This window comes from Rutilus rutilus (assembly GCF_951802725.1).
Source record: "Rutilus rutilus genome assembly, chromosome: 20".
Lineage (NCBI taxonomy): Eukaryota > Metazoa > Chordata > Actinopteri > Cypriniformes > Leuciscidae > Rutilus > Rutilus rutilus.
Genome location: NC_140225.1, coordinates 10,088,817 through 10,112,737, shown reverse-complemented (window position 1 = coordinate 10,112,737; position 23,921 = coordinate 10,088,817). Strand labels below are relative to the sequence as shown.

At 38.7% G+C, this 23,921-nt stretch overlaps 1 protein-coding gene across 2 annotated transcripts; it reads right to left on the bottom strand.

The window, feature by feature from the left end:
* Window positions 1-611: 611 nt before the first annotated feature.
* ppm1ba (protein phosphatase, Mg2+/Mn2+ dependent, 1Ba) lies at window positions 612-23,557 on the bottom strand. Of its 2 annotated transcripts, none has more exons than XM_084391541.1 (6): window positions 23,147-23,557; window positions 8,205-9,074; window positions 7,984-8,101; window positions 6,793-6,904; window positions 6,491-6,548; window positions 612-1,865 (listed from the first exon to the last, which is right to left on the bottom strand). In XM_084391541.1, exons 2-6 carry the CDS (start codon window positions 9,057-9,059, stop codon window positions 1,836-1,838), a joined length of 1,173 nt encoding a protein of 390 aa, XP_084247667.1. In that variant the 5' UTR covers window positions 9,060-9,074; window positions 23,147-23,557; the 3' UTR covers window positions 612-1,835. The 2 variants fall into 2 exon arrangements, with proteins under 2 accessions (XP_084247667.1, XP_084247668.1); XM_084391542.1 differs by lacking the exon at window positions 23,147-23,557 and adding an exon at window positions 13,555-13,691.
* Window positions 23,558-23,921: the final 364 nt, after the last annotated feature.

Below are 23,921 nucleotides of genomic sequence, written 5' to 3'. Positions count from 1 at the left end.
GGTACAGCAGAACTTTTTTGATCGAAATAAAACACCAATAATAATATTGAAAAAAAATTGTTCTGCAATATTTAAAACAGGCTTTCATGAAACCCTAGCATAGCACTCATTATAAGCAATAATGAATCATTAGTCTCGACCACAGTCTGCCCGCTGAACATCTGATGCACAATATACACACATTTTTATAAGCTCCGACTCACTTTTCTTTTTTTTTCTTTGATCGCCTGGCAAAGTTGATACAATGAGTGAACACTAGATTTACTAAAATACATCAAATCTTTGAAATATGCTCAGGTTTGTTTGTGGCACTTAGTATTGTCTTGATCAACACTGTATATTCAGCTTTGTTCAATTAGAACTCAGAATTACAGATCACAACATCTATACATATTTTCCATTTTTGTTTGTTTTATGGACAACGTTTACTGAGAACACCATTATTTAAAATAATTTCTTACCATGCCAGTCTATTATTGCGCTATCGACCGCTAAAGCACACACAAAAACTAAGCAACCTGCAGTTGGTTGCTTTGCAAGCTGGTCTCTTGGAACATGGAACTACTGCTGTTTTAGCCATTCCCACTGTGATTAAACATAAGGAGCAAGACTGCTTTTTCCTGTAGCTTTATTGTTCTGCTCAATATCACCTTTCAAGTTCTGAGGCCAATGAGTACTGTTGTCCATGGACTGCTGAAAACATATTTGAGCAAAACCGACATTACACTCGTATGGTGAATCAGAAAATAATCAGTGAATTCATCACAAAGCTATTTTTTCATGTTCATCTAACCAAAAAAAAAAAAAAAAACACCACTTTACAATATACTCTGAAGGAAAAAAGAAGAAAAAAAGGCAGGCTGCTGTAAGTTCACATCTGCATTCGAAAGTGAGGGATGATAAGGAGAAAAGACTGAGATATAATACAAAGGGAGAGCTGAGAAAAGCTGCGTGGCTTTGGTGGGCAGTTACAATCCCTTTTATCCAACATCACCCACAATTCCTGGGTTAAACAAGTACATGAACAAACTCAGTGTGTCTATTTCACACAACGTGGCACGCTCATCAGTCGCCATTAACATTACTCTATTGCTTCACACAATAAGCGACAAAGACGTCAAACTTGGGAAAAATAAAAAATATATATGAATTTATATATTTATCTCTATATATTCTATATTCTCTGAAACAGCAGGATTAAAAAGCTTTTTACAACCAATCAAATGATAACCTGCCAAACGAAGCAGAGTCAAGTCCGAGGTTCTACCTAAAGGTCAGTCAGCGCTCATGAGGGAGGGAGGGAGGGAGGGAAGGTGCAAAAAGCCAACAAGCTTCAATCCTTTCCACGCAGGTTATGTAGTAATGAAGCAATTCTTTAAAACATGTTCCACACACATTCATCAGTCAAATATATCCTCCTCAATTAAACCCAGTGATGATCCATAACCCCATACCAGGGGCTGCCAAGTTTATCAATTGTATCCTCACTCGAATTTGCAGCCGACTGGAAAAGGCACCATAGCACGTACATGGTCCATCCCGCAAAACATCCTCTGTTTTAAAATTAACACCCACAGTCACCACAAAAAAAAGTGAGAAAAACTGTTTTTTATTGTATGATGTGTATTTTGTTGTAGTTGTTTTTAAAACTGGAACTCCATTCTTTCCCTCATGTATTAGAAAAAAAGTGTTTTGTAATGCTTTTGGTTGTACTGTGTTTCCACTGTGTTGTGACTCTTGAAAGACTGTCCGTTGAATCTCTTGATTTCACTGGAACGAAAGAAACGCGACTGATGTCTTGTGTAGAAAAGGGGCTCTTCCCTCAGGTGGGACGACTACCACGGGTCCTCAAGATCAGCACCGCTCTGCAGAGAGAGACCACACAGAGAAAACCATCAGTTGGCAAAGGCATCAAATCAACATTATCATAATCACAGGGTTAGCCAGCCATCTTTTGCTATGAAAAACATTTAAAAGAAAGGCCACATCATAATGCCAAATCTAATACAGGAAGTAAGAGTGTAACCACCAAATGTACCATGATTGGGATAATTGTAACCCTTATAACCCACTAATAAAATTATTATATACCGACACACTACCCTTTAAAAGTTTGGGGTCTGAAAAAAATGAACACTTTTATTCAGCAAATCAGCATATTATAATGATTTCTGAAGGATCATGTGACACTGAAGACTGGAGTAATGATGCCATCACTGGAATTAATTACACTTTAAATACATATTCAAATAGAAAACTTATTTTAAATCTTAAGATTTCATTACTAAATAAATGCAGCCTTGGTGAGACTTCTTTCCAGAACATTAATACAACTTACTGACCCCAAACTTTTGAACAGTAGCGTACACCTCAACAATACAGAAGAGTTACCTAACATACATACGCTTACAGCTGAGAAAAATGATCAAAAGTCTAACTTAGACCTATAGTATGATTATATAAAAGTGGTTAAATGATTTTTACTCAATTATACACTAAATGTATCAGCCTGTATGAACAAATATTCAGCACATGCTCAGTAAAGTTCTTAACTGAATACGTGCATGTGTCTATCAAGTCTTTAAACTACTTTAATAATGTTCATTACACATAATCAATCTTTCAATTTTAATTTCAAAATCACCTGAAACTTCTTAGCCATGAAAAAAACCCTGTAGGGAAGCCAAGTGTTAGCAAAAGTCTCCCATATTCCCCTACAGCTAAACATTACTGTGATTACCGAACCTTGAAACTAGAATTGTCTCTTTGTCTAATATGTCTATGATGTATAATTTGTACGAATGGGAACACCTGTGATTTAATCATTTCTACACTGCAAGATCAAAGAATTAACTGTGTTGTGCAAGGCATGGACACGATTCAGAAAATACAAAATATTGGGATAATCAGATCCTGCAGTTTTGATTTGTTGTTTCTTCCACTACTGTGATGATTTTTCCTTCTCTTCTCAGAAGCCGAAGTTACACATCTGCATCACAGAGAAAAGGATGCATGTGCAAAACTGAAAGACTGTGGAAAAATTGATCCAAACTCTTATTACAGATTAGTGAATACTATTTCTGTTCTCTAATATGATTACTTTTCAAGAACACATCTAGGTAGGCCATTTCATGCCACAGATCATACACGTGCAGGACCTGAAATTAAATCCAAGTTAAACAAGTCATCTGCATTCATTTACAGGAACACTGTAACTTGGTTATGTAAAACACAAAGAAGTGAATTATCTACATGGCTTGAATGTTTACCATGTAATATAGCACTACTTTGACAGTTTGGTCTCAGTGCAAACTACATAAAAACTAACAGATAACAGCAAACCAGCAATTACAACAAACAAAAAAAAGGACAAATCCCTCCTCAACCAGCGATGCATTCATAAGATCAGTACATATGGTGTAGAGTGAGGTTGTCAAACAAACTCCAGTCGTCTTTCTGCAGAAATCATTAGTATCAATTAGTAATCAACTTACCAAATGAAACAGGTGGGCTGCATTAATTAAAGGGTGAACACATACATCATTAGTTTTGTTAATATGTATTATCCTCTTAATGAATCTCAAACTATGTGTGTTCTAGATCTGAATACCAACCTTTATGTTTGTGTGTGTAAACTACATGCATTTGACCCAAGAATATGATTTCTAAATGTTTATCTGGCTGTGAAAAACATGTTAGAAAATCATTTATTTACAAAAGGAGGATCTAAGGATCAAAACACAAGGATCTAAGTCTACTCCTCGCAACAAGCCAACAAAACATCACTCGCTGATGATGCCAGGAGATGTCAAAAGTACCAGGTTAACTTGATACTAAAATTGAAAATTAAATGCTGTCTAACAGTACTGCTGCTGTCTACTAGAAAAAAATTAATCAAAACACAATACTGACAGGAAAATTGTTTGTTTATTAATAATCAGCTTTTTAATGTCAACTTGAATTATTACGTTTAAAAAAAATTCAATGTTTTTTTAAAGTCACATGTTCAAGGGTGCAATTATTTGATGGAAGAAAATAAATAAATAAATAAATAAATAAATAAAAATAATAATAATAATAATAATGTGAAATATTACTACAATTTACAATAATTTTTTATATATTTTAAAATGTATTCCTGTGATGGCAAAGTTGAATTTTCAGCATCATTACTCCAGTCTTCAGTGTCACATGATCCTTCAGAAATCATTCTAATATGATGATTTGATGCTCAAGAAACATTTCTTATTATTATCAATGTTGAAAACATTTTTTTGTGGGAACTGATCATTATTTCTGGACTCTTTGGTAAACCGAAAGGTAAAATGAACAGCGTTAATTTGAAACATACATCTGTTGTAATACTGTCACTTTTGATCAATTTAATGCACCCTTGCTGAATAAAAGAATCAATTTATTTTTCAAATAAACTTTTAAATGGTAATGTCCATTTCATTGAAATTTGTTAATTTAATTTGTTAATATACAAACTTTAAATAAATAATTGTGTTCATTAGATCGGTTGTTTCTGTGGTATTGAAAGTAGAGATGCACCGATTGATCGGCTGGTGACCGGAATTGGCCGATTTTCACGTGATTGTCCGTGAAAATGATTTGATTTGAACTGATCGTCAGTCTGACAAATGCAGATTTTATGCCGGTCAAATGCACTCGGGCACCGCATGATTAACATCGCGCAACATCAGCATCACACGTGCACACGGAACACACATGTAGGAAACCTCGTGAATTACGTCCAATCAGACCGCAAGCGCATATTTTTTTTTCGGCGTGCATGTTAATCAATGAGTGCATTCACAACGGGAGCAGGAGCAGCGCGTGAGCGTCAAGCAGGAGCGTCGCGAGCAGTGAAGCGCGTGTTTCGGCGCCGAGCCTATTTGCTGCACTGCTCACGCTCAATTAAAGGGAAAGCACACTTTTGATGGACAAAATAGCCTAAATAGGGTTTCACAAAAAAAGTGCCCAAAATGCACAGAATTTGCATGTTTTAACAAGAACTGGAGCAGGTTATGTCAGAAAAGAAAACGAAGACTAATATTTATAGAAAATGTACCCATTTAAACTTGTTTTATTATTCAGTTTGTACAAGTGATTGCAATAGGCCTGTGTGTGTGCTTTGAGAAATATCTTTATACTGCAAGGCTATATTTATTTTATTTTTTATTTATATATTATGTTATTGCCATTCCCTGTTTTCATACAGACGTTTAGTTTGCTAAATACATATATAAAAAAATTATTGGATATTGAATGTGAAAAGGAAATGGTTCTTCCATAACCCTGCACTTTAGATGTGTGTGTGAATTACCCACACCTGTAGTAATTTATATAGTTCTATTTTATAGCGTTTATCCGTTCAAAAAAATATGTACTATGCAAATTGTAAAATGTTCTATTACAGAAAAGATATAAAATAAATATTTGTGTGTGCTGTAAAGTGGTTAGAAAAAATGAAATCGGAATCGGCTAAAATCAGTATCGGCAGATCAAACTTAATGAAAAATCGGAATCGGCCCAGAAAATTGTAATCGGTGCATCTCTAATTGAAAGTGTATCAAGAATCCTAAAATCTGACTGGCACTGGTATCAACTACTGAAAATTGTGGTATTGTGACAACAATGATGAAGAGAGTCCAGAGAAGAGAGAGCGTAGAGAACACCATCTATCACACACACCAGTTATCTCTTGGATGCCCAGTAGGGAAAAACACTTGGATCAAAACTCCAGCTTTGTCCAACTAGTGTCCACTCCAGACCAATACTTGAGAATGTGTCACACTACTTAAACACTAAGACACATTCTCTTGAGGTGTTTGCCTCATACACACACACAAACAACAACAAGACAACAGGCTTTACAACATGCAACCCCCAGTGCAGTTTCGCCAGATCACACGTTGAGTGGTGACATCATCATCATCATCATCATCATCATGAGACTTGGCTGTAGAGTTCACAATGGCATATTAGCAAACTTATAAGCTATTAAAATAACATACTTGTTAGGTTACTAATCATGTCTGATTTGTCATGCTTACAGGCTGATAAATCTCAGTTCATCTCCTTGATGGGATGTATTAGGAGTGTTTGTGGTGATCTCAACCACTGTGCTTTGGGCCAGAGGATCATTTGAATGAGCTCATTACAGCTGTGATTTGAACAGGATTTTTTCTCTCTGCAGTAAACAAACCGAGAGCAGGCGAATGGGATGGAGAGAGCAAATACTCTGAGGAGATAAAGGATCTCTGAGTGACTCTTAGTCGTAGGTTGTTGACACCAGGTATAAACGGGTCCAGTGAGAAAGGCGCAGAACAAGGCAAGTCTCATGATGAGATGAATCCAAAGGTCAAGGGGAAGGTACCATCTCTACACATCTAACTTTTTTTATGGTAAACCAGGGACTAAATGTACAGCTGTCATCACACCGAGAGGTTCTAGACCTTTAAAAAGCAAGACTATTCATACTCACACCATCCTCTTCTCTTTGGGGGGTCAACCGGTTGTACACTGCTTGAATAACACTTTGCCTGAACAGAACAAAACAAAACAAAAAGGAGACAATGTATTAGAAAAATAAAACAAGGTATACAATTTATACAGCAAGATTCAAAGTCAAGCTTTATTATGAGTCAAGCCTACTTGAGATTGAACCTGCAAATGTTGTGTTGGCATTCCAGACCCTTAAACATTAGGTGCGTTACCCTGTGTCCCGTAAACGTGTTTGTGCAGGTGTGAACCTCTGTGTGGTTTGTCACCGTGATATTTACTTACTTGCTGGCAAGGCCGCCCCCTGGTGGGAGATTAGGGATACTTTCTTGGGACAGGGTGCTCATGATAATCAACAGCTCAGGCACACCTTCTTCCCCTGCTTTCTCTATGAGCTCTGATAGAGAACAGAAAAGGATAAACCACAGGTTAAAGCTCCCTAAATATTCATTTGACTGCTCCATTCAATGGAACCTTACATTATACGCAGCAGAACTTAATGTATATGTGACCTACTGTATATATGTACTGAGAAATGAGCATGGCATTATGGATACCAAAGTAGAGCACTAGTGTTATCGTTTTGTGAAATAGAGAAATGAGAGATAGAGACAAAGAAAGAAAGAACGAAAGAAAGAACCGGGACAATGAGAGAAAGAACAGAGACAACGAGAGACAAGAGTGAGACTCTAGAAGGAAAGCCTGTGGCTCAGTTGGGCTGCTCTGGGCCTGTTGCCAGTTAGATGTTCAGCCAGCACATTCCTCACCAGAGCAGTAGTGCCGACGACTCCCTCAGGCCCTCTCAGCACCCAGCCAAACATTACAACAACGTTACCCCAACCTTTGCTCACAGCTCAAGGCCAAGAGTTTACATAACCCCAAAAATCCACAAAACTAACAACCACTTGCCAGAATATGATCAATGTCCAATACAGAAAGGAAAGGCCAGTGGAAAAGAAAAAAGTAAAAAGATATGGAAGTCAGGCTATCAAAATATATTAAACTAGAAAAAGAGGAATATGAAAGGGGCTGGAGACAGGATAGTATGTTCAAGATCCCAAGAGAAAAAGTGTGAGGGAAAAGCTTATTTCTCTTTAATAAAATGCATATATTCTCAAATTAATTAATCTGGACTGATATAGAGTGGCCTCAAATATTTGGAAAGTGGCACTAACTTCACTTGTCTTCAGTGATTTTTGACTGCTCTTGGCAAGATAATTTCACTGTATACTATTTAGGAACAGATTTCAATGTAGAGTTACCAATTAGGTTCAGTTACACAAACTCTTGATTCAATTCCAATTTAGTGTCCATTTTGCTTACAATGAAAAAAAAAATGTCTCTGTTATGCTGTACATTATAGAGGGCAGTGTTTCAAACCAGTTTTACACTGGTTCAATCTTTTTGAACTATTTGTTCTTGAATATGACAAAATAGGTATCGTGTGGCGAACCGCTGAGCTCTTCCGTTTCTCACCTTCCACACGCGATTCAAGGTACTTGTCCACCTCAGCATCTCTCTTTACCGCCTCCTCTGACACCTGGGGTGCATTTGGCAAACAGACTAATACAACACTCATATTATCTCGACTTCCCTGGAGGAGGAAAAAGAAAGAAAAAAGAAAATAATCTCAACTGAGAACAAAACATTCATGCGACATAAGAAGCTGTCACACAAGAGCGAGTAAGGAACTGTACCTTGTGTAGACAAGTATCCACAACTTCGTTGCACACTCTCTCCAGGTCGTCCGTCACCTCCAGCCTTGATCGCACAAAGGCACAAAGCTCCTCGTTGGTCATCACATCCCAGATACCGTCACACGCCAGCACCACAAATTCATCCTCCGCATCTGAACGGGCAATCTCGAATACTTCTGGCTCTGGAGACACAAGCTGCTCTGTGGGACCCTTGCCCTCCACACACTTGTAGTCATAGTCGCCCAGTGCTCGGGATACAGCCAGCGATCCGTTAACCCTCTGGATCATCACAGAGCCACCTGCGTTCTGTATACGCTCCTTCTCCCGTGGGTCGCAGGGCTTATGGTCCAGCGTGGAGAAGCCGACGTGCGCGTTGCGGCAGAGAAGGGCCCGTGAGTCCCCGCAGTTAATGAAGTACAGATGTTCCGGAGAGAGCAGCACACCCACCGCAGTGGAGCCGCTGCGGTCCATGCCGTTCCGCAGGTCTGTGAAACTACGCATGTGCTCGTCGATCCTCAGGAAGCCGGTGCGGATACCCCTTTTGACCGCCTCTATGGCTGGCGTCTCAGGCGCCGGAGCGCCCGCCTTCCGCAGTTCATCTGCCGACCCTGTGGCGACAATATGTTCCAACAGGTGTTTAGAGCAGTAGTTAGCAACACGTGAGCCGGCGTGACCGTCGTAGACCGCAAAGAAGGACCAGTCGTCCAGACCGTGCGGCAGGCCTACGGCTGCGGTGTGGGCATCCTCCATCTCCACCCTCCATCCCTGCATGCTGCTGAGGCCAAAACGCAGGCCGTTTCCTTCTCCATGAGCATTATGCTTCTCTGTTTTGGGCTTGTCCAAGAACGCCCCCATGGCTTAGGCCACCGTCTGCAGAGACAGAGAAACAATCATTAAGTAGGTAGACAAAAGACAACGAAGACAGTACATAAAAGACATGGAAAGTGCAGCACAAAAGAAACATATGATCTCTGCAGCTTAAATGCATTAGCTAATATTAAGCATCCCCTCATACTGCATCAACACTGTAGCGCCACACCACACAGGGGGAAAAAACCCAGCACATACAGTCCAAAAAACACCCACTGCAGAGTGAACAACACAAATGTGGAAGGATTAGTCTTAGTGCTCAATAGACGGATTTCTATTAACAACAAACTGAGTGAAATAAACATGTAGAGATTCTTGGCCCTGAAGCCACAGAGTGGGCGTAGCTTCTGAAAATCAAAAAACTGCAGCCCAGATAATCCAATTGCCTGTGCAGGGCTGCATTACTGCTATAGCAGTGTACCCTGCACTGCTATTCAAGTGTAAGTCACAGAAAAATACATATTACACTGCTCTGTAGTGCTGCTTCACTCCTGAGGCGAATCAAGTTGCTAATTAATCAAATTCTGAGGTCAAATATTATTTGTATAATGAGTTATACTGTGTATTTGCCCAATTTTATACACTGTACAATATTTCTTGTGCATTTATTTGCTCAGTAGACGTGTAACAAGGTGGATAATGTACATTAAGCTGTTTATTATCACAAAATAGTAAAAAGTAAACCCCTCGACTTATGGGTTTGTTTGGTGATAACGACCAGCTGACTGTACATTATGCCTGACACAATTTAGCTGACTGAACTGTATGTGATGAGAGAGAAAGACTGGGAGCCTCAAAATAACACTGACAAGTAGTCAACTACATTCTATTGTGTTGTACGCACTGACTGCAAACAAAAATGCATATACTAAAAAAAATGATCAAATTCACAGATTTATCACAGTATTGAATTACATTACAAAAAAGCGGATTAAATTCATTTTACCCAAAGTCGAACACTCTTCAACTCTTGGTGACTGTTGAAAAGAAAGCGCACATTACGCTCCTGGCGCTTTAAAAAAAGCAGCGGTCTCATTGAAAATAATTGGAAAAATATGCAAGCCGTGTGAAAAAAAACGCTTTGGTGGACACACGGTTTTACTTTTAGGCCTACCTGAAAAACTTAAAGCACTGTTTATTCTAAAGTATTTATTTGTGCTAATTTGTTTATTTTATTACTAAGTGTTGACGTCTTTTTTGTAAAGTCAATTCAAAGTTTGAAATTTATTACAAATTTTTTTAAAAAACACTTTTGTAAAAGCAAAAAATGCATTGCATGATCAAACATTTAGGTGAGAATCGAGATAATTGTAATTTTTTAAATGTCTAAATATCAACACAAACAGTATAAAGGTGAAGCATTTAGGATGTTTTTACTGTGTCCCCACTACTGTTGTCGTTCTTCTGTGATCGCCTTATTCATTCATAACATCAGTAGTATACGTGCCACTGAAGTGACTGTAGAGATTAAACTTCTCCCAGCAGGAAAATAGGATTTGCTCTCCTCAGATGAACTACCTCTTAAGACTCAAGTCAAGCTGTGACATGCATCTGTCTGGACTATTTCAACTTTCCAGATGAATCACACTAAACCGTGGACAAACAAATCTGATCATATTTTTTTTCTGCTTGTCTGTTGCTGAGATGAGGCAGCTGGTTACTGTGGTGAGAGTAATATCTAAATGAAGCTCCATCCATAACCTATGTACCAATGCAAAACCAAACATGCTAAGAAACTGGTCAGATTCAGTGAGGACGAGACAAACTCAAGGATCTATTTGCAGGGTAGAATGAAAGTGACCCTATTTACTCATGCCACGGTGACCTCTGTATCACAGGTTTAATTCAACAGTGCTAGCAGTGTTCTGGAACTCAGAGCTAACAGTCAGCCAACGGTGAAAGGAGGTCAGCCACCCTGCCAGATCAGTCACACGACAGCTCTTTTTGTCCACAGGTTACAGCTTCAATTCCCAGCAAACATTACATGAGTACACAAATGTATAACAATTCCAAGTCCATTCAAAATGGACTCGAAACTTCCACTGTGAAAATCTGACTAATGCACTGTTCTGCACAAGCAATCCAGGTCCAAACTAATCAAACTAACATGCAAGTATTGTTTTTCCAGCAGAGCAAACAACCTTTTATAGTTAAAGCTTTAACAACATGCATGTTGTTCTATGAATAAGCAGTCAGTCATTTCATTGATTTAAACCTTACGTAACACGGTAAAATCTCCTGGTTCAATTTAAGTTGGGAATGACAAAGCAAGGGCTTGCAGTACATTGTTTATGGAGTTTATTCAATTATTCAAGCCAGTAATGCAACGATATGAAAATTTTGTCCGATAATGATAACCGATCATTCTTTATATTTGAAAGCCGAAACCGATATATTGGCCGATAAATCAAAATCAAAATTTTTCTATCATTTTTGAGAGCTTAATTACAAAAACAAAAGTCTCACAATTGAAAGGCATGTTCCAAGCACACAATTATAATTTTCTCATTTTAATTTTATGTAGCCTTTATGACAAACTTGCACTGCAAATGATGCACTTTACTGTATTTTCCTTTTTGAAGTGATTCCAATCATATTTCAAGCAGTTTAAAACCATCCTGGCGAACAGTGCACATCTGAAGTGCCTCAGCTGAAGGAAATAATCCATTATTTATTGGCTTTAATATATTGGGCCGATAACGATTCCATTAAAAATGAACACATATCGGCCGATACCGATATGGTGGCCGACATATCGTGTAGGCTATATCATATTGTATATGAATGGGTCATAGAATCTTTTGACTCAGCTGATTCATTCAAAACACTGAATCATTCAGTAATGAAACACAGAACATGTTGCTGTGAGATGCGCTATGGTTCTGCTGCTGTGATCTTTATTGTTGATCCAATCAAGAGGATTATTGCATGATCAAAGTGCAAAAGCGTCTAGATGACACACATAGTGGATCCTGGTTACTGCTATACCCCGCTATTGCTCAGCAAGCTGCAAGTATGCAATGATGTCACATAACAGCATGTCTGAGCGTCTGAGCTGGCCACACCTCACGCCTACTGCACTATAAATAAACCCAGATAGGATTGCATACAAACCCCCATCCTTTTACCCAGATCCTGAGCCCTCAGCTAAGGCTCAACCTCTCAAAGTTTTTACAATGGTAAGCTACTCTAAAGCAACCGAAGCTAGGACCATATATCGATATATGAAATATATCGACCATATATAGATATATGAAAATATATCTAATATAGGATATGGACATTCATCCCAAAATGAAGGGAAATGCTAGCACTCTCAAATTAATGCAAGTCTCAAACCTGAATTGTTCTGCAAGTGTGCTTACTTAACTGGGTACCCCCTTAAAAAGATTAAAGGCTAAGACTCAAATATTTCCCATTGTAAAGTGACCCTAAATGTGAGCCCCTGAGCAATCTTGATCATTACATTTGGCCTTTAAATGATAAGTATAAGAAACAAGAGTGTAAAATGTTTGCACATGTTTCTGTATGTACATGTACCTTGAAATGTGCTCTGAAGATAAGTTTTTGTTCCAAAAAGCTACAACCTTCTTGAGCTGAGATATTTTCACATAGCCCTGTTACTGTATAAACAACATTAGTTGTGGGGTGGGCCATGACACAAAGAAGCCACTTTGGTTAAAATAATAAATACCATGAATTTGCAATACAAATTCACAGAGGTAATCACTCAAAAAAAATAAGTACAGTTAAAATAGTCAAGCAACCTCCATTGGACCACCTGAGATGGATTAACCCATATATTAGTACATAAGAGTAATTAAAAAAAAACTTTAAAAGTCTTGGATGTCACTTGTGTAAACGATAGTGTTTCATTGGAAACAGCTTCCAGCACCTGTGCCTTGACTTCAGATTAGCCATGCTTTGATCATGTGCTCTGTTTAGCATCACAGTAAACCAAAAGAGCCCAGATGATAATAACTCATTGCCTATGAATGTGTGCGGATCCAGAGAGCACACTGTGCCAAAGCACTAAAACAAACAAATAAAACGTATCCTGTAGACAGGAAGTGGGCTAGACCTTTGAAGAGGGTTTCAATGTTGTGACCCAACAAAAGGAAAAACAACCTGGTCCTCATCGACTCTCGATTTCAGACCACCTGTGCCCAACAATGACTTTCATCCACCATCACCCACGTCCCCTCATCATTATGAATCATTATATCTTCATTATAGACAGGAAAAAGACATTGTGGCCAGTGAATTTAGAAAGAAGAAGAAAAAAACGTCAGCACTGACCAGGCAGTTCAGGCTGTCACCTACAATACACGTTCATAACAACCACCACTTATCAAGCAGGAATGAATCTAAAGCCTGACAACAGTCCTAGCCTGACTCTAGGAATTCTATTAATATCCCACATTACCAGCTCGGTTCGCTAACACGGCGAGTCAGTTTATGACCATAAAAAGATCCTTACCTGACCTAACGTTGGCCTGCATTCAAGAGTTACACGTCCAGATGACAGGTTGCTCATTCAAGATTTCCACATTCCAATAAAGTGAAGAGAGCAGTTCAACACACTCCTGAGATCTATGGCACTGCAATGATGTAACCATTGGACCACTGTCATATGTTCCGTTTCCATGCCTACAGCGCCTGGAGTGGCAGCTAAGAGTGGTTTCTATGGTAACAGAGAGCTTCAACAGGGCACTTCAGTGCATCTTTCCTGTGACCAGTCCCTTGGAATTGCAAGTGCAGCGAGAGAGCCGACAAACAAAACTAGCATTGAATTTTATAAATTGAACTGAATCTAGGAACAGCTGGCAAAGTGCAGTGTTTGGAAATGAACAACGTTGTGAGAATTACAATAATGCGTGAACATATCCATTGCTAGGCTTCTTCACACACACCATGTGCTCCTTGAATTTGAAACTTTAGAGGCCAGAGTATCAAATGTCACAGCCCCTAAACGGGCAGCGAGTTGTACACTGCTGCACTGGCCTTGTGTTGCCTTGTTTATGGAGTCCTAAGGACAAACAAACTTATTACATCAATACAAGAGCAGCTGCATCATTACAGCTGATTCACAGACAAGCAAAGGTGTATTTTGAGATGAAGTGCCAACAACCAATGACAAAATGATGCTCCTTTGACTCGGCACTATTTTTGGCTTTTGAAATCAATTTCCCGATTAAAAAAAAATATTGTCAAAACTTTAAAGGTTTTAAGGCTTTAAAGACTTCCCGAAACAATCAGGCTAAAGGGCCGTTCACATCAAGGACAATAAGTATAACTATATCAATAATTATAACTATAACTTTTTTTATTATATTAATACGTTCTTTAAGGTTCACTTATAATGCTTCAAACTATCAGAATCAAAAGGCAAAATGTTTTTGGTACAAGGTCATGTTAGATATGGATCTAAGGAGTGCAACGTGACTTTTAATATAATCTTATTATCTTCCTATCATTAATCAAAGAGTTTGCAAACATCAGTAGGTCTCCTAAAGGTTCAGAGGGATTCAAGACAGTGGGGTTAACAAGCTAACTCAATTTGTTAATCCACTCATGAAATGCATTACATGCAGTACGTGATTAGCTCCTTTGCAAAGGCTTTCAAGAAGGATGAAGGATACAGTAGATCAAGCAAACAATAGTACATCAACACAGCCCATTTGATCCAAGGTAAACTACAATTAAAGCTTAGTGATATCATATCTGTTGTTCTAATCGCCTACAAAAATGAACACTATCAAGCTCTCAGCTCTAGACTTATGATGGAGAGCTCAAATGCCATATCTAAGGTTAAGGTTCGAAACTCCATGGAAATACATTAATGTAGAAATTTCTAGGATCTACAATTGACCCTTCGCAGGGAGTTTGATTGACAGGCGATCTGACCAATCATAATCCGCCATCCACCGAATCCACAATTTTTGTGTGACAAAGTCAGGAGAGTTAGTAGATTAACGTTGGTGGATTTGAACTTAAAAAACGGTGTACTGACGTCTTTCCACGGTTGCAGCAACATTCCTTCTGATGTTCATTCATGTTTATTTGATGCTATAAATTAACTAGAAGGAAGAGATGATCGGTTCACGAGCAGTTTTAACTGAGGCTCTACAGTGATCTGTCACGACACATTAAAGAGCCACAAAATGGTATTTATTTAAATTTATTTGAAAAAAATGATCAAATTTGAAAGTTGAGACTTTGTTTCATATCAAAAGTAACCTGCTCTGTCCTGTCTGTCAGCGCGTTGTCAGTGTCCTCTTTGCTCCGCGATGCATTTTTCACAGCGTGAGAACATGGTATGGCGTAAGAGCGGCGTGGCTTGTCGGACATAGCAACAGTAGCTAAAGGGGGCGGGTCTTTGCGAACGGTCAATTTGACTGCACATTGGCAGTGTGTTGGAAGTGTTCATATCGGCATTCACATACAAGTACGTTTCTAAACTAAATCATATAGACATAGATATAGTATTAGTCTACCCTGCAATGCATTTCATTCTGGAGGCATGGCTTCAGCACTGGGGAAAACCTATCCCAGTTGCCTTAGTTACCCATTCATGTCCCTGAGGAAATGAAGACAAATATCAAACAGATTATGGAATGTTCATTTTCAGCTACATAATTTATCCAATTTGAACAGGTAGGCCTAATCTTAAGGAATGACATTTTAGCAGCAGTGATGATCATTCCCATTAGAAACCAAACCAAGGCAAGCCTACCATCAACCAACAAACCTCTCACAAACCATGCCTATTATCAGTGGCCAAGCACTCCATAAACTTTCAGTGTTATTTTAGGTCCTTGCATCATCTGCGCCCATGCCAATGTCTGTGTAAGGTGCCATTAGGGAATGGGGCAGGAGAAGACCTTTGCTTGATACATAGGTGGCAAGCAGCGTAGCCTATAAAATAACGTTGAATAAAAAGACCTATCTTAAAAGCCTTTTGATTAAACCATCATCAGTACACAGCAGGCAAAATCCCAGTGAAAAAATCCCAGTGAAAAACAAATTAATACTTGTGTAAACATCAATACTTTGACAAAAATGGAGCGGCGCTCATCAGTGGAAGTTTTATTCTACTTTGCAATTGACCCTTCGCAGGGTGTTTGATTGACAGGTGATCTGACCAATCATAATCCGCCATCCACCGACTCCGCCATTTTTGTCCGACAAAGCAGTCAGGAGAGTTAGTAGATTAACGTTGGAGGATTTGAACTTGAAAAACGGAGTGTACTGACGTCTTTCCACGGTTAAAACAACATTCCTTCGGATGTTCATTCATGTTTATTTGATGCAATAAATTAACTAGAAGGAAGAGATGATCAGTTCATGAGCAGCTTTAACTGAGGCTCTACAGCGATCTGTCACGACACATTAAAGAGCAACAAAACGGTATTTATTGTTTCAATTTCTTTTAAAAAATGACCAAATTTGAAAGGTGAGACTTTGTTTCATATCAAAAGTAACCTGGTCTGTCCTGTCTGTCAGCACGTTGTCAGTGTCCTCTTTGCTCCGCGATGTATTTTTCACTGTGTGAGAACGTGAGAGCGGCGTGGCTTGTCGGACATAGCAACAGTAACTAAAGGGGGCGGGTCTTTCTCTACTGAGACTACTGGCTAAATTCATAAGAATTTTAATTCTAATTCACTTCACTTATATATTTGACTCAAACCTAGATAAGGATGAAATCTGTCCTTCGGATGAGACGTTAAACCGAGGTCCTGACTCTCTGTGGTCATTAAAAATCCCAGGATGTCCTTCGAAAAAGAGTAGGGGTGTAACCCCGGCATCCTGGCCAAATTTGACCCTTGGCCTCTGTCTATCATGGCCTCCTAATCATCCCCATATACTGATTGGCTTCATCACTGTCTCCCCTCCACCAGTAAGCTGGTGTGTGGTGGGCGTTCTGGCGCAATATGGCTGCCGTCGCATCATCCAAGTGGATGCTGCACATTGGTGGTGGTTGAGGAGATTCCCCCCTTCTATTGGCGCTTTTCCACTACACAGTACCAGCTCGCCTCGGCTCTGTTTGGTTTTCCACTGTGTAAAAGTTGTACCTGTACCTGCTTCCAGGTACTTTTTTTCGTACCACCTCCGGCGCGGTTCTAAGCGGGCTGAGGCGAGCTGAGGCGATACTAAAATGTGACGTGATATCATGGCAGACTGCTGATTGGTCAGAGAGAATCGTCACTATTCACTGCGTCATCATTGCACGCGCCAGACGCAGTATCCTGAATAAAAAACAGCAAAAACAAAAACATCCAAAAACAGCATACACTCAATTTCCTCCATTGTCCTGTGTGTGTAGGTAGCGGGTGTGTCTCGCGCGTCTCGCGTAAAAGATTAAGTCGAGGCGAGGCGAGGCGAGTCGAGTCGAGCTGGTACTGGTAATGGAAAAGCGCCATATGTAAAGCGCTTTGAGGTCTCAGAAAAAAGCGCTATATAAATGTAACAAATTATTATTATTAATTATTATTAAGTGAAACAATGATTTAAAAATCCTACCAGAAATGGTTTCTGCGAGTTTCTATTTTGAGGCTGTGAATTCTTGATGACTGACCATCAGCTCTGACCAGAAGCTTGACAGTATTGTGTTATTATTAAGATATTAACCAGGTGTTGCACATATCTTGAACATTCTAGAAGCCAAATAAACTATATAAATTATACGTCCACGGTTCAGGAAATTTGGGAAATCCTCATCTCTGAAATCAAACTATAATGTTAGATTTGTTTTTCCAGATGCAGCCTGCATATTGACTTAACTGTTGGGAAGACAATCACATAAAATGGTAAAGAAAGATCAGTATTCAAAACAATAATTACCTTGCAATATTAAGCAACTTTTATTGCCGCCAGATAAATTTATATCAGCTTTCATTTTTGCTGTAAAAATTGGCAAAGGTGAGTAGGTGACGCATTTTTAAGTCTAACAGACTCTAGTCCAGTGGTCCTCTGATCCCATTACTGACAGAAGTTCTGTTAACTTTCAAAAGGACAAAAAACTTTATCATCAGACTGTCACTGATGTTAAAAAATAAATCTCTGGATAAGTCAAAGCGCAGGAGTATCTTGCTGAAATTCACCTGACAGCTCTTTTAAAATGCAGTCAAATCTTTGGTAATCGAATGGAATTTCCTTTATTTCAGTTAGGGCTGCACGATTATGACAAAAATCATAATTGTCGATTATTCCCTTGAAATTGTAATTGCGATTTATTCATTACGATTATCACAATTCACATTGAATGATGTTTTGAATAGTTTGGCCATGGGACCCACATTTCCCCATGGTCATCAAGCTGCGACCCACCTTTTTGGGAATTATATAGGCCTATTATAATACATTTGTTTACACAAACATTTTTGACGCACACAAGTACTGTCCCCCTTTACTTAACATAATAAAATATAAGAATATGACTAATACTGATAAATAAACAGTATAGGCCTAGAGGTTAAGCTATTAAATAGCAGTCCCAAACTAGTTTTTGTTAATACAATCTTGCTATGAGCCACCACAGTCATATAAAAATACAGAAATAACCAATAAGTGGCATTTTGGGGTTATGGAAAAAACGGTTAGGCTACCATGGTGATACACAATACTTACAAGAACTGTTAAAGAAACATGGAAGCTGCTCCTGATAAATAGAATGAACATCATACCTGCATGCAAAACACATGACGTACCAATAACCTGATTTATTGGTATTTTACTTATTTCGGTACTTACTAATTTATGACGTTGCATGCTCGTATTTCTTTTGCGCTTTAGTGAAGTGATACAGCGCGCACCGGCACATTTGCGCGTGCAATTAAAGAGTGCAGGCTACGAGCACAGTATAACGATGACAGGACATGAAATTTCGTTTTTCTAAGGTGAGAGATTTTTTTTCCGTAACAAGTTATGAAAATAACGATAGAATAATGACACTGACATATAGACCTTATGTAGCTCCGCCCCTTTTCAGCGCTGCGCTCATTGTCTTTTGACTTCCGGTCTGTATTTTCACAGCGATTTGCGTGTTTATTAATGAACGGCTCGTTTTAAAATCTTCCCGGTCGATTTACATTTGTTAAGTCATCTGCTTTAAACATTACAGTCCTCATGATAACTTTCGTTAACTTTACATTAAGTAAATCCACTTAAAAAGCTAATTACTCCTGGACAGAAATGCCATATAAATATACAGAGCGACCGCAAAACGGAAGTTAAAAGACAATATTTCAAAGATGGAGGCGCCCTTGTTTCTCTGGTGCATAAGGTCTATAGCCTGACACCATCTCATCTGACCGCAGATACTGAATCTGGACAACGCGGTTTTTTTTTTTCTAATTTAAAACGTAACGACGTTGCATGCTTGTTTATTTCGCGCTTTATATAGTGAAGCGATATACAGCGCGCTCCGCCGCATTTTCGCATGCAATTGAAGCATACTGCGCTACTGCAGTATAGCGGCTGAGAGGACAGGAAAGTCCGTTTTTCTGAGGTGAGACTTTTTATTTCAGTGTACACTTACGTCTCTGGTAGTTCCTATTGTGCTGGGTTCTCTGAAGTTGTCGTATTCGCCTCTCACAACGTAACATGCTCTAAACACACCACGCAGAATATTGTTTTGTTTTTTTATCGCGGCTTTGAATGATTACATAATCGTGGCATCCGTAATCGTAATCGCGATTAGAAATTCGATTAATTGCGCAGCCCTAATTTCAGTGATATCAAATAGGGAGAAAGAGAGAGAAACAATTCAAACCATATGCATAAGAATGCTCTTAATATGTAAAGTCTAGAGAAAGAAAGCAAACAGTTACATTTTTACGACTTCTGAAAGTAAAGCTAAAGACCAAAATTATCATAGATTGACTACAGTCAAGCAGTACAAGCCCTAGAGTTACTTTCAAGCACTATGTTTGGAGCTAATTCTAAAGTAGGGCTGCACGATATTGGCAAAAATCATAATCACGATTATTTTTGGTAAATATTGAAATCATGATTATTGAACGATTATTGTAGGAAATATGATCAAATGTCTTATATCACAATATGAGTCATTTTAAATATCAGTGAAATTTCACAATTATCGATACTTCAGACAAGAAAACAGTCAGCAACATGATAATAACGAAAGAAATGAAAAACAAATATTACAAAAACAGACAAATAAATACAACAGAACGAAAATACAAATTAAAAAAACAGTGTTTTAAGTTTTTCAGGAAGATGTACCAACAGTGATATTCAGATAAGTAATAGCCTACAACAACAAAAATTATATCAAATGTAAAATAACACTGCATAGTCTCACTGTACACATATACTAGATTAATAGTTATTAAAGGGTTAGTTCACCCAAAAATGAAAATTCTGTCAGTAATTACTCACCCTCATGTTGTTCCAACCCTGTAAGACCTTCGTTCATCTTCGGAACACAAATTAAGATATTTTTTACATCTGTGTTGCACGTCACCACGTAGGCTCACTACTGGCCGACGCTGGTCATGTGTGTGATACGTGGTGACGTGCAACACAGACGCGCTGCGCTAAAACACTACGTGAAAAGACTCGAGGCCCAGAGAGAAGGAAATGAAAAGTGGAATAAAGTCGTTATTTTTGTTTGTTTTTGTGCACAAAAAGTATTCTCGTCGCTTTATAAACTTAAGATTGAGCCACTGGAGTCACTTGGACTATATTAACGATGTCTTTAATAAATTTTCTGGGCCAGCAAGTTATAGTGTCTTAGAAGCCTATGCAGGAGTGATCCAGCTCTCAGATTTCATCAAAAATATCTTAATTTGTGTTCCGAAGATGAACGAAGGTCTTACGGGGTTGGAACAACATGAGGGTGAGTAATTACTGACAGAATTTTCATTTTTGGGTGAACTAACCCTTTAAAGATTAATGGCATATCCAAAGCCCACTTGCTCATCTACGTTCGGCTACGACTCGGAGCGCGCACACAGAAAGCTGCCAGGGGAACAGTGTCTCTTGACGCTTAATGTGCTTTTAATAACTCTGTTTAGTATCAAACACGTCCTGCAGTTTACCATCAGTAGACTGTTTTTATCATATTCATTTATTTGGCTGATATGGGTGTTAAGTTTGGGCTTTTAGTGAGGAATGAAAGCCCACCGCTGTGAAGGAAAGGACGGTGCACTCGACGGAATGCGGCAGCGGCACAATAATTGCTTTAACTCGATTATCTTGTTTTCATAATCGTTGGAAGCCAAAATCAAGCCGAAGCCGAAAATCAATTATGATCAATCGCACAGCCCTAACCATTGCGTTGCTAAATCATTGCGTTGCCACAATTAAAACATGAAAGTCTTGTGAAATGCAAAGTGAACACACAAAAAAATACAAAATCATAATCTGAACAAGTCAATTTTATTTGTATAGGCCTTTTGATTGGTTATCCCAATTAATCAGCACTGATAACTGATTGCTGGAAAAAATCTGGGTTGCTGGAGTGGCTGAGAAGGTTCTGCTGTCATTATACAGTATGCAAGCGGCCTCTAGAGGCGTAATAAAAACTATCACCGATGCCTCGTGGAGTTTGTTTTGACACACGAGGCTGCGCGCTGCATGGAGTGGGACACTTCAGATGTATATTTAAAACAGACAACGAAATGGTATGTATACAGTACACTACACTACATTGTTTTCATATCGTTATAAAGTAATTCATGTGTTGACTAGATGCTGCATTAGAAGAGAAAGAACAGCGGTGTGTTTGCGTCAAGGCTAAGAGGACGCTGACATTAGTAGTACCTTTGTAAAAATGACAAAAATACAAGAAAGTCCGACCCAAATGTTTAATGTCACAATTGTTACAATCTGTTTGCATTAAATATCCAGCTGGTAATTTTCCATCTGCAACATTAAGGTTAATAAATGCTGTAGAAGTATTGTTCATTTTTAGATCGTTCATTTCAACAATTACTAATACACTTTTAAATGTAAAAGTTGTATCTGTTAACACTAGTTAATTCACTATGAACTAACATGAATGATCAATGTATAATTAACATATTAATATTTATTTAACATTTTAAAAATGGTCAGTTGGTTAATCGGTCACCGGCCAGTGCGGTCCAACCCTAGTTATCGTTATCGGTAAAATCCACTATCGGTCGACCTCTATTTTCACAATTCACGTTGTTTCAAAGCAACTTAACAGAAAATCATGATGTTAAGTCATTTGGCATATTAAAGCAGGGTGATAGTATAGTTTACATTTTATGACAATATAAACAATCAAGCAGTTTTGAGATTAGCTACATAATATCACTTTACAGTATGCAGTATACTGTATGTATAGTTAGAGTTTACACCAACCCTTCATTATAACAAGTGATTTCCACTGCCACAGAACAAGCAGTGCAATGGCTATACACTGTTAGAATAGTCTTATTAATTTTTCTTTTGATTATTTGTGCCATGAACTTTCCATCAGCAAATTTCAATCACACTCAGGGTCAAACATTTATCAGGGTTTCAAGAATAAATCTGACCAACAGTGACAAAAATGCTATCAAAATTCAAAACCTGAGGGCAAAAAAACAATGAATTTAAAAATTGTTATGCATTAATTCTATGTATAGAATAAGGCCTTCATCAAATCAATTTCTGACACTGATAACCAGCTAACATGGCCTTGTTTTGTGCACTGATAGGGGGAGGAATAATATATAAAGCCTATTTACATCTTATAAAGTTACAAACAACCAGGAGTAATTTAACGCCAGCACTGTTGGTGTCTTTGGAAACAGTGTTTAATGCAAGAATTAATGGACTGTGTGCTACCGACTGAGCTACCAACGTACACAGCATCTCGGACATCATAGGCGTCTTTTTACGTTCAAATCGAAAACCTACGATACCACAAACGATACGCAACTCGTTATGTTTTGCGATACAGCCATTAACAGGTCGGATTCCCGGAGCAGGCAGCGGTACGGACTCACTGACTTGGTGCAGCCGTTACGAAACAGGTCCATCCCGGTAGATAACGCTAGCTTGCTAGTTAGTCTGACAAATGTGGTGTAACTTACGTTTCTCCGATTGAAGTTTCTTCTCCAGAAGACGCCACGTTCCAGGCGGCCGTCAAATTTGCCTTTATGATCGAGAACCGACTCGCTGAACATCTATATTTTGAACGTTGGTGATATTAGCTCGTTTCGACTAGAGCAGCTAAAGGTAAACCCAGCTAGCTGGCTAGCTAATGCGGTTAAATTCAAACGGTCAGTTCTGCCCTCAACGGCCCTTGGCTTGGATTGCGAGCTATAACGAACATCTTTGACATGCAGTTTCACTTCGGCTCAACGAAAACATAAATGCGACCAGAGTGTTGGTCATCTGAGTTAAATTTCGAGCCGTGTTAGCGTTTCTAGCTACATGTTCAAGACAGGTGACGTGCACTACTCAGTGCCATTGACGGCCGCGCGCTTCGGTTCTGTGTGATGGGAGGGGCCATCGCCTCTATGATTGACATCATTATGCTGCTGAATAGAGGGTGACAATAAAAACCCTTTGTTTTGGATGAGATATCGAGAATCTTGCATTATGTTCTGTATCTTAGTTAAAAATATATAAATAAAGTCTCAACGTTCCCCTTACCCTGGTGAAAAAGCCTACACTTTTTTCTTTCTTTTTTTAAGTGGGCATAGCCTACTTATTACTAAATAATAATAATGTTTTCACTTAAGTAGAACTTAAGTACATCTTTCTGGCCTGGTTTCACAGACAGGGCTTAGATTAAGCCAGGATTAGACCTTAGCTCAATTAGGGCATTTAAGTAGCTTTTATAAACATGCCTTGAGACAAAAC